This window comes from Rhagoletis zephyria, unplaced genomic scaffold (assembly GCF_001687245.7).
Source record: "Rhagoletis zephyria isolate East Lansing unplaced genomic scaffold, Rhagoletis_zephyria_1.1 Rzeph_scaffold_12670, whole genome shotgun sequence".
In the NCBI taxonomy this organism is placed as follows: domain Eukaryota; kingdom Metazoa; phylum Arthropoda; class Insecta; order Diptera; family Tephritidae; genus Rhagoletis; species Rhagoletis zephyria.
In genome coordinates this window covers 1-16917 of record NW_016169744.1, presented here as the reverse complement: position 1 = coordinate 16917, position 16917 = coordinate 1, and the positions used below count along the sequence as shown (strand labels likewise).

General features: G+C 35.9%; 2 protein-coding genes across 4 annotated transcripts; both read right to left on the bottom strand.

Moving 5' to 3' along the window:
* Positions 1-6812: 6812 nt before the first annotated feature.
* LOC108377768 (leucine-rich repeat-containing protein 59) lies at positions 6813-10447 on the bottom strand. Of its 2 annotated transcripts, XM_017634042.1 has the most exons (4): positions 10147-10447; positions 9699-9758; positions 8139-8405; positions 6813-8086 (listed from the first exon to the last, which is right to left on the bottom strand). In XM_017634042.1, the coding sequence occupies exons 1-4, from the start codon at positions 10249-10251 to the stop codon at positions 7565-7567; spliced, it is 954 nt and encodes a 317-aa protein (XP_017489531.1). In that variant the 5' UTR covers positions 10252-10447; the 3' UTR covers positions 6813-7564. The 2 variants fall into 2 exon arrangements, with proteins under 2 accessions (XP_017489531.1, XP_017489532.1); XM_017634043.1 differs by lacking the exon at positions 9699-9758.
* Positions 10448-14588: 4141 nt separating this feature from the next.
* On the bottom strand, positions 14589-16866 carry RpS9 (ribosomal protein S9). 2 transcript variants are annotated; one of them, XM_017634044.1, is made up of 4 exons: positions 16783-16866; positions 16346-16591; positions 15109-15295; positions 14589-14843 (listed from the first exon to the last, which is right to left on the bottom strand). In XM_017634044.1, exons 2-4 carry the CDS (start codon positions 16566-16568, stop codon positions 14666-14668), a joined length of 588 nt encoding a protein of 195 aa, XP_017489533.1. In that variant the 5' UTR covers positions 16569-16591; positions 16783-16866; the 3' UTR covers positions 14589-14665. The 2 variants fall into 2 exon arrangements, 1 of the variants encoding a protein (XP_017489533.1); XR_001849359.1 differs by having other exon boundaries at positions 14672-14843; positions 14941-15295.
* Positions 16867-16917: the final 51 nt, after the last annotated feature.

The window sequence follows — 16917 nt, the reverse complement described above, 5'->3', positions numbered from 1 at the left end:
TTTGTTGATTGATTATAATAAGTTATTTCCCAATTTATTTTATAATATATCTATTTAAGAAATTTCATAGCATTAAACTACATCAAGTGAGCATTTTTTGTATCACAATCATACATTTTGTGATTGTGTTAGTATTTTAAGAGCTAATATAACTTATAAATTGATTTTGAAATAGTAAAAATATATTCAGTGAATTACTTCGATACAGATTTGTACATATCGTCGTTTAAAGTACAAAACCGCGTATCGTCATTCTGCAAAACCGCGCAACTGACATTGGCTGCCAAAAATTGGATTTGCTCACACAAGCTCTTGGCTCAATCCTTATACATTCGTCTTGAAATATACTAGGCAGATATGCGATTGCTTTATAAAAAAGAGCACCATTTTGAAATATGAGTGTTTTTACACTCTAGAAAACAATTTCTACAACTTCACATACGCGGTTTTGCATTTTGTTGACACGCGCTTTTGCACTTTAAACGACGATATGTATGTATGTATGAACATACATTCGTCGCGTGGCGTGCATTACACACACACACATAATGAATTGCAAAATTTGGCTACCTTGTCTCATTTTTTGGCCTAATATATATGGCGGCTAGTATCCAGTTGCTACTAGACTCCAGTTGCCATACACAATAGGGCTATCATAAATATTTATTAAGTTCAGTTAGAGCATCATTAGTTAATTTTTGGATTATTTTACACGTGGTATTGCACTTCGCGGATAATAGGTATTGCGCGCCAAGCGACGATGTTATGCTTTTTTAATAATGTAAAAGTTTTATGTATTTAAGGAACAAAATAAAATTTGCATAGTTTCTAAAGCAATAATACAGATTTTTTTGCTGTTGCAGGCTTATTTATTTATCGTTATTGTTCTTGTTGTAGCGGCTTACCTATCCCTGCCCTCGGGAGGCTGAGGAAGTGCGCCACTCCGTCTGGGTTTGACCAGAGAGGAGCTTTAGTTGAGTGGTATTTCGTAGGCATGCGAAGAGGTGTGTGAAGCCATAGGGTGACTGTCCGCATGCCGGGACATACGTTGGGCACATCTGAGTACAGCACATCTGCTCTAGTAAGAGTTTAACCTGCTGCGTTATCCAGAGCGGAGTTGCGCTTGGGTGGTGCGAGTCTGCCGAGGCAGAAGAAGTTCTGTCTCGTCTACATCATTCAGAGTTCGGGAGTTGGGGTAAGTTGAGACCGACCAGTGATTGTTTAATGAACTTCTGGACCTCGTCAGACAGTTCGTATAAATGCATTCCGACGCGCCTCGGCAGGCCTCTGCCGCCAGCAGATGTCTGTTCGGAGGCACACGTTTGAGGCACCATACTAGGAAGTGCTTGTTTAGCATGGTGTTGACAGGGAGCGTTTGTGTTATGACAGATGTGTAGATTTGTTGTTGTTGTTGTAACGGCTACAACAACCTCGTGACCTCGTCCAGGTGGTAAAAAGGGTTGCCGAGGATTTGGAAGGGGAGACGGTTAGGCTCCTTGCAGTGAAGAAGCGAAAAAGTTCGTGGAAGTATCCGTTTACTTTCGAGCACAAGTCATCAATTCCATTCCCAGACGTCATTATCAAGAAGTCGCACAGTGATATAAAATGTGGGCAAAAATACAATTATGGATGGATTTGAAAGAAAACTTGTTTCCTAGTGAAGTTGAGGACGCTGAATTTATAAATGCATTTTTTTATTCCTTTCTCTGTAACTGCAGTTTGAAGTTTAAAATTTGGATTCTTGTTGCATTTATGTACTAGGGATGTTGCGAATGTGAAATTTTAGACATCCGCGGACGCGGATGTCTAACAGCTAACATCCGCGGATGCGAATGCGGATGTCAAGTATTTTTAAGAAATAACCAGGTAAGTAAACTAAGTTAATCAGGTAAATAAAAAAATTTAAAAGTTGGTAATTTTTAATAATGTTTATTTTATTTAGTACATGAATTTACAAATTGAACATCTTATTTAAAAAAAGTGATGAGAATTGAATAGGGGCTGCAAATGTCGGATGTATCCTCCTGACTTTCATGTTCACTTGAAGAATCTAGCATAATGGTGAGATCGTTGCTTAAACAGCGCTTACAAACCAAACCAGATGTGTCAGGTTTTTACGAGGCTTTTTAGAAAGAATTCTTCATTTTCATTCCTGTAGCGGTTTCAGAATTTGGAGAACTTGTAACGTGATCGACGTTTTTCGATTTTAGTTTTTGTAATTCACTTTTAATGGTTTCTTCTGCGATTGGTTTGAAGAATTTGTGCTTATAGCCAGCTAGATAGGTGGATATGGAAAATAAATTATTATTTTCCGGGAATGAAAATTTTGAACAAAATTCTGTTTTTAAGGTCCTGGCTGCCAGCCGAATCGGATCAGAATATTGTTATTTTTTTAAAAAAGCACCCCGTTTTTTTATAATCATTTGAATTTTTGGAATCACGAATGATGAGGGTTTCAGATAGTTACTTAATTCTTACCTAATTAAAGGTCGGACATAGCTTTTTAAATATTTCAGCATCGATTCTCTTTATAGTTAAATGTTGAAGATTTTTGCTGGAAAGCCCTATTGTAGGAGCTTAATCTTTCACTTTAAATAGCAAAGAAGGGGGACGTAGGGGGAGAGTTTTACCACAGAGGCCTTTAGGCAAGGATCCAATGTACATATTTTTCTATGAAAAAAATATTGCCCGACAAGTAAACAAAATTACTGTTTTTTAAATTTTTCCTTAAAATAAATTCCCCAGAGAGCCACATTTGAAATGATTGAAACGAATATATCGTCACCTGAAATGCAAAAAGACGTAACAACACCATAACTGATGTGGGAGTTGAAATTCGATGAAATCCTTCATATCAATCAAAAACTGAATTTTGAGATTTTTATTAGTTACGACTTTTTGTCAGGGTTCGGATTTGCCTCATTTTAGCCCCTCGCTCGCTCGTTAGTTTGCTCTGAGCTAGCGCAACTCACCAGCAACACGCAAGGCTGTTTGCAAATGAGCACTCGTTAAGTACGAGCGCACGCGCTGAGTAGCCAGCGAGCGAGTAAGTAAACGAGGGCAGCGCAAGAGTGGCGCGGCAATCAAACGAGGGCATCGTTGCGAGCGAGGCACTCATTTGCAGCAGCAGACGAGCGAGGCGAGTAAACGAGCGAGGCAGATGAGGCGAGTAAACGAGCGAGGCAAATGAGGCAAGCAGATTAGACAGGCAAACGCGTTGTTTGGTCGGCAAAAATGTATGGGATAAAAATTGCAGCAACTAAGAATTTCGAGTAAAGGATTGTATGCACGCATGCAGATTTGTATATAAATACATATGTATATACACATATGTTTGTATATATTTATGTATATATTCTCATGCACAGAAGAATAGATTCGTGCTATTTTGCCCAGTTTTATCTACTAGGTAGGCACATATGTGCATACATATCTATCACTGAGAAAAAGGATTAGTTTCAACAACTAAAGATATTTAGTTCCCGAATTTTGACAATATTTGGGAACTGTGACCAAGGATGGGGAACTATTACCATGGGTTGGTAATTATAACTAAATATATTAAAGCTTCTAATATTCATCTAGGTTGTACCAAATCGTTAATTTAGTTGAAGGGTTTGGTAAATACTAATAAATATTTTTTTGAAGCATATTTCTACAAATTCCATTCAACTTAAAGTATGGTTCATAAAAGGATGCCATTAAGCTCTGCTAATACAGATAAGCTTTCTTTCAACACATGGATTAGTCATAGTTACCAAATCTTAGTTGATCGATTTGGTTTGAGAGCGGAATATATTCATGCTTATGAGCACCCCCTAAATAATGATCAGCGCTCTCTGAGCTCATGTGTGTTTCACATACGAAGAGCGCCAGCTAAGCAATGCACACAGTCCCACTTATTGAATCGTTTGAATGCGCTAGGATGCCGACCATTGCATAAAAACGATTCAATGAATGAGACTGTGTGCGTGGAAATCATTGCTCCGCTACCGCTGTTCGTATACGGGTGAAACACGCGTGTGGTTATAGAGCGCTCAGTAAGCTATGGCATGTCGATCACAGCGCTGGGTAGAGAAAGAAAAGTGTGTGCTATGACATGCCCGGGTAGGGTTCGAAATTTCAGACTTTGGTATCGATACTGAGTACTCACTCTGGCATCGAGCTCATGGTATCGATACTCTAAACGTGTCAGAGAAAAAGTATCGATACTACTCAGTATCGGACTCATTAAAATACGTTTTTTGGGATACTAAAATTATTTTATTCTTCAATCGTATATCTAGTTATTTCCTGAAATTAAAACAGTAGAAATTTAAAATATTTGATTTTTATTTCATTGCAGAACTTACTTTCACGTTAGAAGTAATTTTAACGTTAAATGTACATACATACATACATATTTAAAATTTTATTAAGGATTTTTTGTAACCTTTTTTTAGTATAATAATGTGCAAGTTTGAATTAAAAGTCAACGGTAAATTTGAATAGGTTACAAAACTGCATACCCAAAAAGTTTCTAAAAATTCTGCATTTTCGTGAACTCTGCGTAAAGTTTTATGGCCTTCTTCATAAAATATAAAAAAGGTTTATAAACTGAAAAATGTATGAAAATGTCATTTTATTAAGCTCTTTAAACCTACTTTATGTTTTATGAATAAGGCCATTCAACTTTAACTTATTTGGTTTATGTTATGCAACAGACTACACGCAGTTACAGTTTATTTTAAGTGATGGGCAAAATTGAAAGATAGTAATCCATATAAGCAAAGAAAATTGGGTTGCCAATGGAAGAAAAAATTTAAAAAGTGTTTTTTAAAAAGTATTCGATACTACGAGTACTTTGCAAAGTATCGAGTAAAATCACCAAATAAGGTATCGAGTATTAAAGTACTCATTTTTATACCCTCAGTATCGATACTTACTCAATATCGATAGTATCGTTCGAACCCTATGTCCGGGCTTGTTTGTCTCAGTTTCAGTTTTGCCTTCGCCGCGAGTTGTTTCGGTGCGGGTATGGTTATTTAAAAATATAAAGTTTGATGCCAACCGGCGTTTCTCAGTGGATATATAATTCATGTGAATTATAATTAGAAAGTATCTATTTAGCCAAGGAAAAGGCAAAGTAGTATACTTAAACCAGCACTTCCAGCAGATATTGACCTGGGTTTTCGCACGACTATTTCTGTTTAATCGTTTCTTTTTAGGAAATTCTTACCACCATATACATATATATTATTTACACTAGTAACTATTTATGTAAATATGTTTGTATTATTATATATGCAAATAAAAGAAGTAAACACAACAACCATCGAGTAAATTTTTGTTTGTGTCAAACTGAAACTTTTTTTCCAATAATAAACGGTTAGCTGATTCACGTCTACAGAAAGTTAATAAAATTAATTGAAAACTTGTATCAACCAAAGCATTGTTTATATTTGCTCAACAATGATTTTATTCAACTAACAATAGTGTCCACTCAATGTAGTCGTTTTGTAATTATTAACAAATATACATTAGTCCCAACTAGAAGGCTCAAGTAAATTGCAGACTTTCGTGAACTAGATATTTATTTCGCCATATCCAACTATGCCACTTGGTCACTATAACCAAATCTTGGTTATTATAACTAAACCTTTTTCTGAGTGTGTAAGGGGCAATGCTTCTGATGAATAATTTGTCTTTGTATTCTTACATACAAGTAATTACTAAGTAATTTGACTAAGTAACTATGTTACATATGTATGTATAAATGAGAATATAATATTTATAAAAATCATTATTTTGTCTTTCATTTCATAAATGAGTAGGACATCGGCATTTTCAAATGAATATTCCTGGTTTAGCCCCTATACATATGTATGTATGTAGGATAATACAAACTACTATTTGATAATTAAGGCTGGTCCACACAGAACTTTCGCGTTGACTTTGTAGTTGGCGTTGGTTTGACAGAACGCAAGTTAAAAGTATGCGTTCTACAATGAAGCTTGACAGAGACTACTTTGGCCACTAAATTAACATATTAACGAGAGATACATTAATATTTCATATCAATAATTCCATGAAAAGTTATATTTCTTGCCTTCATTTGATTAAAAGTAAAAAACATTTCATTTAATTTTATTTATTTGCAACAGCTGGCGACCGACGCAGCGATCGTTCTGCTTTATGTTGGCCTTAGCGTTGCCAAATTTTGGAAATGTGGACGGCTGCTTTGGAATTCGACGCCAACGCAACGCCAAAGTTGTATGCGAACCGGTCTCTATTCTTTGTTTACGTAAATTTTCCCATGTCTACATATCCATATATACATGTCCTTGAACAACAGGCCACAAATAAATTTTTTCACCAAGGACTATATTTCATTCAGGTATACAGCATAAGTGCTACAAGTAGCAAACTATTTTGGGGGTGTTAACAAGTGCTTACTTGTTTTTTGTTTCTGCGGCACAAACGATTATAATATCTTCGTTACTTACTTTTCTCTGTAAAGACAAAATACATACATATGTACATACATACATAAATGCATATATACATAAATACGTACATACAAACATATATAAATATGCATGTTATGTGTGTACACATGTATGAATATACATAACTCTAAAAAATAATTCATTCCATAATCTATGCTTATGTATGTAATCAATTTTATTTGTTGTTTTAAATGCTGCCCTAATATAACACTTTACATACATATATATATATGCATATGTACATACAATTATTAACTACTTTCGTACATAATCTATTGACATACATTCCCACATTTTTATGCCCAAAAATGCATGTGTATAACATAATTAAAAAAGCTATATGTGGGGGGATTCTTAAAGAATTACAATTATGGCTATGGAATTATTAAATGAATATATGAAGAGGTTTAAAGATATCTGGCAGCTTTGCTTTATTGAATTTTTTAGTTTACTTATATGTATTTAAGTATGTAGTCTATGGCATTTAGTCTATTGCTTAGGATTTCTGTGAGTGTAGTAGTTTCTTCATTAATGTGGAACTGTTGAAGTTTATTCAGTAATTGATATTGTTATAATATAGTTGAAACTGAGTAGCCTTATAGTTATGTAGTCTGCAGTTGTTGAAATAGTTTAGTTTTTATCTGACTGCATCTGCTGGAGAGGATTACGGATAGTAAACAAAGTCTGTGGTTGGTTTAATGATGTGATGCTTAAAGTAAATTCATAATGGTGGAAACTAATTCTACAATTGATTTTCTTGGCAGTAAAAAAGCCTTAACTAATATTTACTGAAAGTACTTTGCAGCCTTTTCTTACGGTATTCACATTAAAGTCACAAGTTTTCAACTTATGCATATAATTAGAACGATCTTTGGTTGCACGCGGCGGAATCCTCAGGTAAAACAGCTAACTGCTAAGCGTGTGTGCATGCATTTATTATTGCTGCTTCTATTGTTTCCATTCGACACTTATCAATTTTTGGTGTTTTTTGTTTATTTGCAGTGTTTTGCATGGTATTCATACACATTCATATTTGAAGCTCGTTACATGACCTACGGCTTCAAATAAATGAACCGTCAGTGTTCCTGTGGTGGTGTACGAAATTCCGAAATCCAATCAGTGACACGAAGACGAAATATTTCCGTTTTGGTCAATATCCAATCACGATATTGATGAGGAATAGTCTCGACCAATTTATCTGCAATCTCTGGATTCTTAAACATAATTATATATATTATTAAAACATTTATTGCTAGTAGCATGAAAAACGTGAAAACTGTGGTAAGTGCTGTGCTGGATTTCGAGATGGACTTTTTCGTTGGCCCATTTGCATTCTTTCTTGACTTGGTTGTCTTATTATTAACGTTTACTGGTGCAATGTTTACTTCATGGCTTATATCATTATTATTGTTGTGTGCGGTGGATTTTTTTGACTTTGATTTAGCTTTCTTAGCTGACTTTTTTGATTTTTGATTTTCAAGTGGTTTTTCTTCGGTGCTAATGTAATCACTAAAAGCCGCAGTAGTGTTTAGCGCCTGAAGTTGAAATTGTTGTTTAGCCTTTTCAGCTTCAGCTTGCATTCGAGCCAAGAATTTCACCTAGAAAATATAATAAATTAATAACTGTGCATACACAGGTCTAAGGGCTAACAGTGTTTTTGGCTGAATCCTGGCATTCTTTCGTAGTGAGACAAAACCCAACTACTTTTGCCAGAGCGGGTGTTAAGGGGTTTCCTTTCAAATCCAAGTATCGCAAGTTTGTTAAATAACCAAAACTTAGAGGTAGATGCTCCAACTTATTGTCATACAAGTCCAAATGACGCAAATTACGAAGCAAACCAAACTCTTCTGGTAAATACCGGATTTGATTTTTGCTAAGATCGAGTTTGACGAGCCGTATGAGCGTAAGGAAACTTTTCTAAAAATAAATAATAATAAAATATAGATCATGATTCCTGAAAAAAATTGCAGTTTTAAAATCAAGGTTATTCCATGTAAAAGCGGAAAACGTCATAAATGTTAATATGCCTTAATTATACCTATTTTGTTTTTTTGTTTTTTTTTTTGTTGTAGCAGCATAAAAATTACCAAAGAGTTTTTGGGAGTGATGCTGGAGTGACCGTACATGAGTGAACATACATATCGCACACCGTCTTCAAAAGAGTCACAACTCAAAATTTGACATTTTTGAAATTATGCGCTAAAAGTGTACACAGAGCTTTTATTTACCTTTCAGCAAAAGCTGGAGCAAATGTTTGTTACAATTTGTTAAAAAAAACCTAAGGTTAAGTCGCCATTGACCATATGATTAGCATGTGCTACGAAATAGTTTTTCGCATTTTCTGACGAACGTATTATTTTGAGTTGTGACTCTTTTGAAGACGGTGTGCGATATGTACGTATATATTATATCAGGCAGGTTCTGCAATTCACTTCTGAGGTAGATTTAGTGATTTTTGAAAATTAAAACGCAAAAAAATACTATTTATTGCCTAGTGCCTTTTTAGTGTTTTTTTCTGATCTAAGATTACTCCGATATAGTTAAAACCTGAAATAATTTTTAATTGAGATATCCTAACCTCAAAGTCCGAAAATCACGGTTTTTGGCGATATTTGAGGTTATGTAATGAAAACATAAATTTTGTTTTGCTCATTTCTACTTAAAGCATGATTTTCGTTCGTTGGGATTCGATTTTTCTTTCTTGAGATATATCAGTTTTAATGTGCAGTACTTCGGTATTACGTCGTGAGTCATTATAGCATGTGGCCTTTCAATCGTTATGAACCAAAAAGTTTTGTGATTTATGTATGCATTCTTGTAAATATTGTTAATTTTTTTTGTTAACTACATACAAACTGTTATGAAAAAAGCATCCATTGATTCAAACCCATTTGGTGCTTTTAGTGTGGTAAAACGCTTTTTCCCCAAGTTTTTTGTGCTTTTTGAGTAGTATTTTCAACATCGATATTTCCGATATCGATATTGTTCAGCCTGATATATCGCCATATCTATTTTACGTGCAATGGATTCATATCGATACTTTCTTAAATATCAAACATTCCTACTTCTGAGTGAATTTCAACCGCAAATTTCAATTCAAGGCTAATTTGATTGAAATTCACTTGGAAGTGAATTGCAGAACCTCCCTGAATATATTTAAATTTATAGCAATTAAATTGACAAATGCATTAAATTTTTTAATCAACTTACTCCCAAAGAGGTGATACAGTTACTTGATAGATCCAGCACACTAACTCGTTTAAAGGAAGCCTAAAAACAAAGAGTAGGAAAGTTATTACACATTTTTTATATCATATTCAAGAAAGTGTCACACATGGATTTCAACGAGACCAACTACTCGTGTGCTAGAAGCAAAACCACTATGAACGCACCCCTAATTTGGGTGGAAAATAATTCACTACGGCCAGCCAAAAGAAGGGTGGATATAACTTCATGTACATATATGTATACCCAATCTTCTACAATCATACATACATTTTCATGTATGCACATAGGAAAGAGAAGGTTTGGGGATAAATAAAAAGTGAAACTTTCATCGATTTTTTGAGATATAACTCCAACAAACATCCAAAGTGGTATTTACGTAGGGAAGTGCATTGCAGGGAAAACTTGCGAATTCAACTTTTAAATTACTTACAATTTCACGCACTGGAATCTCGCTAATACCGCTCAAGCTCAAATCACAAACATTGTCGTCCACCCGCTCCTTAACGTTTACTTTCACTTTCTCAATTTTCGGCATTGTTTACAAACAAAAGTTCTATTTGCGTTAATGAACTTTTAAAGTTGAAAGCAAGGATCTCCTCCTTGTTTAATATACAATTAAATTACCAATAATTTTCTAATTTCTCATCAACAAATCCAAAATATTGACGTTGTTTTACCAGAGCCACAACTACTGAAGTTTAAGGTCAGTGAGCATGATTCAATAATAGTTGCGTTCCCTAACTCGCAAGCATGATTCAATAGTTGCGATCCCGTACGAGTCCGGACTAGTCAGAATCAGTCAGCTTTTACTGGAAATCGATCCCGTACTCGGTTCTCTGCCTATTGAGAGGACAAAAAAGAGAGAAATACGGTTCTCTCTCTGTCAGAAGTTACCAGTTTTAGTCCGAGAATTTTTTGCTGGTAAATTCTGGTAAATGTGTCAAACGATCAGCTGTAGTTTGTTTGGCAACCAAATTGTAAACAAAGGAAAAGTGCACTCTGCTAATTCATGTTGCAAAGTATTTAATTACTTGTTTAAGTGGATTCTAATGAATTTTAAAGTATTTTTGGTTATTTACATGTGTGAGCTGAGTGTGTTTACATACTAAAACAAGCAAAAATTTACACCAAAATTAGGAGGTTATGTCGAAGTTGACAGAAGTTACCATTTTTTACTAGAAAGCGATCCCGTGCTTTTCAATGTTACCCTCTCGCTCTGAGCGAATTTTTATTTGTTGACAGTTTTAATAGTCCTAGTCGAGGAATACGGGATTGCACCTTGTTTTGGGTTACTGTTCGCCGCACAAAATATAAATACTCAATTCTTCGGCGTATAGTGAACCCGGTAGCGTGCCATTAATTTCACCTTCTAATAAATTTTCTAGAGCGTACGGCAACACCAAAACTCCATGGAGCTGTGTACCGTCGTGCCGGGCCGGGCCCCACTAAAATTCTTAACGTGCGGGCTTATGCGTGTTTTTGAAAGTTGATTTTGCACTCGTGCCGGGCCGGGCCTGAAAATTTAGGCCCGTGCCCATCTCTAGTACATACCAACGGACTTTTATTAAAATCTGTGCGCTATCCAAATTAGATTATTGTCCTCCTTATGCGTCTATAAGAAATATTTTCTGTTGGTTTTTTTTCTATGATGAATTTTTCCGAAAACACAAAATTTCTTTTGAACGAGGTGCGTATTGCTCTCCTATCAATCAAAAATAATACTGTTGATTTCTCGCTTAGGAGACATCACTTTTTAATCCTAAACGAGTAATAACAGTGTACAAAACCGACAAATCTCGCTTATTGCTCCCAAATCATGCCTCAGGGAGCATTCTTTAATTGCTCGCTTAGGAGATCTCTCATTACGCTCCTAAGCGAGCAATACATTAGGACAAAACCGACAAATCTCGTTTATTGGTCCAAAATCATGCCTCACGGAATATTTCGTCGCTCGCTTAGGAGATCTATATGATTCCTAGACGAGTAATAAAGGAGTACAAAACCGACAAATCTCGGGTGGGGTTTAGTAGCGCTCACAACTATTTCGGGAAATTCCGTCCATAGGGTGGTCCTCCAAAAAACACACCCTTGTAGTCAAGGATCCACGCTTTATTTTAACACTCACTTTTGTAAATTTTGGTCACTAATTTATTTACAAATTGGGTTTGAAATATGCCCTTTTTTATAAAATTCGGAAATTAGCATACATTTATCACTCTTAATTCTCCTTAAAGAAGCCACTTCACCAATACATTTTTGTATTCCCCTTCACTCTACACTTTACTCGATCAGTTATAACTTGCTTTACGACTTTAATATTAACCAATTAATAACAATTCATTAAATAAAAACACCTTCAAAATCACGCGTCTGACCTTGGTTGCATATGCAAATTAAATGGCGGAGTTCAGTTGTCAAACTCCAAAATATGCAAAAGAATGAGAGACAAAAGAAGATAAAACATAACCCAGCAAGCATTAAAAATATACAAAGGTGTTCTCTGCAAAAGGTGTTCAGCTCCTTTTCTTCGAAAAACAGAAAGGAGAATTCTATTGCCTGAGGGTTATAATCGCCTAAGTGCGGCCGAAGGCCGCCTACGCAGAAAGGTGTTCTCTGCTAAAAGGTGTTCAGCCCCCCTTCTTTGGCAACACAGAAAGGAGAATTCTACTGCCTGAGGGTTATAATCCCTAAGTGCGGCCGAAGGCCGCCTACGCAGAAAGGTGTTCTCTGTAAAAGGTGTTCAGCCTCCCTTCTTTTGCAACACAGAAAGGAGAATTCTACTGCCTGAGGGTTATAATCCCTAAGTGCGGCCGAAGGCCGCCTACGCAGAAAGGTGTTCTCTGCAAAAGGTGTTCAGCCCCCTTTCTTTGGCAACACAGAAAGGAGAATTCTACTGCCTGAGAGTTATAATCCCCAAGTGCGGCCGAAGGCCGCCCACGCAGAAAGAAATTCTACGCAAAAATACATTTGTTAAAGAGAACATTTTTTTTATATAAACTTGTTTTTTCTATTTTTAATAAACTTTTTTATTCTTTATTCAAAATCGCCCAATATCTAATTTGGCATAATTTCTTTTATTAAAAAATCCCACGGTTTCTGTTAGTTGGGTCATATTCCACTTCAAACTGCTCAGTTTGCCTAAGAAAATTCCGTTTTTCTCCCTTTTTCAAACGGTTCCCTAGGGGCCTGTGGGAGGAGCCCAAGGGGGGATACGCCTTGTTAGAAAGCGGGGACTGGCCCCTTTCTAGTGGGGGCGGTTTGGGGGGCACCGCCCCCTCCCCCTCCGCCCACCACCGCAAAAACGATGTGAGCGCTACTAAACATTTCCCCAAATCTCCCTTATTGCTCAGAAATCAGGTTAAGGGGAGTACTCTTTTATTCCTCACATAGGGAGATCTCCCTTCAAGTTCTAGTGGGTGTATACTGTGGTATGTATGTATGTATGTACATCTATTAATTTTATATACAAAGAATAAATTGTATTCAGTTAGATAATGAAAACAAAAACGCCCGCGATTCCTCTTTGAAAAGCTCGCGCAATATCCCTTTTGGTTGCTAATATTGCCAATTTTTCGTATTGCCCGTATTACCGCTGCGAAAACACAGAAATAGAGAAAATTCATTTATGATGACTTACAATCATGCACAGTATATTTTACTTAATTTTTTTTATAAAATTTTATTTAAACCCACGAAAATAACAATCGAAAAGTTCTCCGTCAACAAATTTGCAACTTAGAAAAACAGAACTCCGATCGAAATGTAGAATATGTATAATCGTAAATTTCGCAGAATAGCAAAGTTGCTAAACGGAGAAAATTTCGATTCGAATCGAAATGCAGAATAGGGCTACTAGCAAAATAAAAGATGATCGACTCGATCGACAAATTTCTATTCTGTCAGTCGACACTCGCATTAGGGGCCCAACGTCTGGTTTACACTTATATCAGATTAAACATAGGGCCTGTTCGAAGCACGTTATAAAGGCGGCATTACTGCCGCACTGATGAAAATTTGCAACTGTTGCAACTGCCCAACTGATAAAACGTTCCTAGAAATTAACACCGAACGTGATACTTTAATGGTTCGCGCAACACTGCGGTTGTGATTGCAACTNACTGTTGTAACTGCCCAACTGATAAAACGTTCCTAGAAATTAACACCGAACGTGATACTTTAATGGTTCGCGCAACACTGCAGTTGTGATTGCAACTCGAACAAGCCCATACTTATCGACGTTACAGACTTCCTGTTTTATGCAAGCAGTCTGAGACGTCGATAACGATGATTAACCGCAGATTAGTGTTAACCAGACATTGAGTAACCGGCCCTAAATGCTGGCTGGCGACCAACTTTGTTGAAAGCGATTAGTTGAAAGGCCGTTCAACCAAAAGTAGAATGCAAAGTTGAACAATGCAAACGTGTTTTTATGGCGAATATTTTGATATATTTTTACATTTTGATATTTTTTATATTGTGATATTTTTTTATATCTTGATATTTGTTTATATTTTGTTTTTTTTTATACTTTGATATTTTTTTATATTTTCATATATTTTAGATATTTTTAGCCATTCAATTTTTTTCTTCGTGCAACCCTGCGTAANGTTTTTATGGCGAATATTTTGATATATTTTTACATTTTGATATTTTTTATATTGTGATATTTTTTTATATCTTGATATTTGTTTATATTTTGATTTTTTTTATACTTTGATATTTTTTTATATTTTCATATATTTTAGATATTTTTAGCCATTCAATTTTTTTCTTCGTGCAACCCTGCGTAAGTTGAACGCAAGTTACCTGAAAATTCGCCTCGTGCGAAAGGCCTATCGTGTGCGATACCATTTTTAAACAACGGAGGCGGCGTTCGTTTCTGCATATTTAATTATTTTATTACATCTACAATTTTGTAGTACTTTTAGTAAACTTAAAAAATGGGCTGGTTAATCTTCTTCCTCTTCAGCAGCTCCACCGCTACCTCCTTGGTTCTTCTTCAGGTTCTTCCTCTTAACGCGACCTGGGCGGCCACCACCGAATGGCGATTTCAATGAGAAATCAATGTGCTTCTGCGAGTCCAAGCGCACAACAAATGATGGGATGTTTACCACTTGTCTACGAACGCTATATATGTGCGAAAAAATGTTACATTTGTTAGCATAAAATATAACTTAGACACGAAAACTTCCGAAAAATTAAATCGTTCAGTTGTAAAACTTACGGTAGTAAAGTTTGATAAATTCTTATACAGAACGAAAACCCATTTTAAAAGACGTTGAGAGCCGGTACAGACTGCTGTTCCGACTCCCAAGTGGTCTTACTGAACATATTTTGTTAAAATTCTCAAGTCCTGTGACCGAGACAGGTGTATACTGTCGTTGATATTTACCGAATATGTCTCTGGCGGATAAGGACGCGAGCATGATGGATTGACTTGGCTAACCCCAATTTGAAGACTTGAGTTTGCAAGCGGCGCTCCAAGAAGTCCTCAATTTTCAGACCCAGAACGTAATCGAGTTTCATGCGAGACTCATCTAATACGCCAATACGTACCAAACGACGTAGAAGAGCGTTACCTAAAAATGAAATTCAAACAATTAAGAGATTTCTTTTAAGACGAAACACTAATGCACTTATTAATCATATTTTCAGTTAATTAACTATCGTCAAAATTAATTTCAGACAAGAAGTGTCAGAGAATTAAGTAATCATCAGAGAGATAACTTGTGCTGTTTTCCAAAACGAGCATCTGTTTCTTTTAATTAAATATGAGCAACTTTATTAGATATTTTTTCATGACTNAAACTATCGTCAAAATTAATTTCAGACAAGAAGTGTCAGAGAATTAAGTAATCATCAGAGAGATAACTTGTGCTGTTTTCCAAAACGAGCATCCGTTTCTTTTAATTAAATATGAGCAACTTTATTAGATATTTTTTCATGACTGTGCAGATGGGAAATTCCTTCATTTAGGGCCAGTTTTTCAGTGCTAGTTTAAACTTAGATTGAGTAAACCGAGTTTAAATTAAACAGCTGGCTGACATTTGATTGGCTGATCTTAGTTTAAACCAGCGAGACCGGGCGTTTAAACCGCGGAGGTGCACTGGAAAACTGGCACTTTAGATTTAAAATGAAAAAAAATCCATGCTTGGTATGAGCGTTTTAGGAAACAGCTTAAATTCTCAACCTTAAAACTATCGCCCCTATTGCGAGTGTCGACTAGTAGTAGATAAACGACTCTTATTCGAGTGTCGCTTTCCCATGGTATTGTGCATGTCGATTTCTCGTTGAATAAGCGACTGAATAATTTTTTATCTATCATTTTTCTACAACTGTTTGTTTGTAGAAGGTTGAGCGACTATTAACTATTCACACACACTTATTGAACAAGAATGCGACTTTGAAAATNGTCGCTTTCCCATGGTATTGTGCATGTCGATTTCTCGTTGAATAATTTTTTATCTATCATTTTTCTACAACTGTTTGTTTGTAGAAGCTATTAACTATTCACACACACTTATTGAACAAGAATGCGACTTTGAAAATACCACGGATAATGGATAATCGACTAACAGTTGTTTATCTACTACAAGTCGACACTCGCAATAGGGGTGACTATTGGTTACCTTGGAACAATCTCTTTTCGTCTTTCTCCTCTAAAGTCAGCAATTCACGAGCAGCCTTACGGATTTTGGCCAATGCGTACTTTACACGCCACACCTCACGTTTATTGCGCAAACCATATTCGCCAATGATTTTCAACTCTTGATCCAAACGCGCCTTTTCATAAGGACGACGTGGCGTAACATAAGTCTTTGAGAAGACAGACGGTATGCGTCCGTTGACCATTTTTCCAACTCTTCAACCGAGTGCTAAAATAACCAGACCAGGTTAGCTACAAAACCCCGCAAGTATCTTAAACATCTTCATAGTTATATAAAATTACTGATATTCAGATATAAACTGGCAAATTAAGGCATCTGATCACTAAATATTTAATACAAAAAGTTACCAGAAACATTACAATATAGTAAAATAAAAGCTAATCTAAATCTTCACATGCCTTCGCCTCAACGTTCGGGAAATGAAAGAACGAGTAGAGTTTGACGTTCCTGTCAGTTCGAGAATTGAGAAAGCTTAAAGTGGGCTGTGGTTCATAAGTAGTGTTGCCGTGCGTCTCAAGAAAATGTATCACATT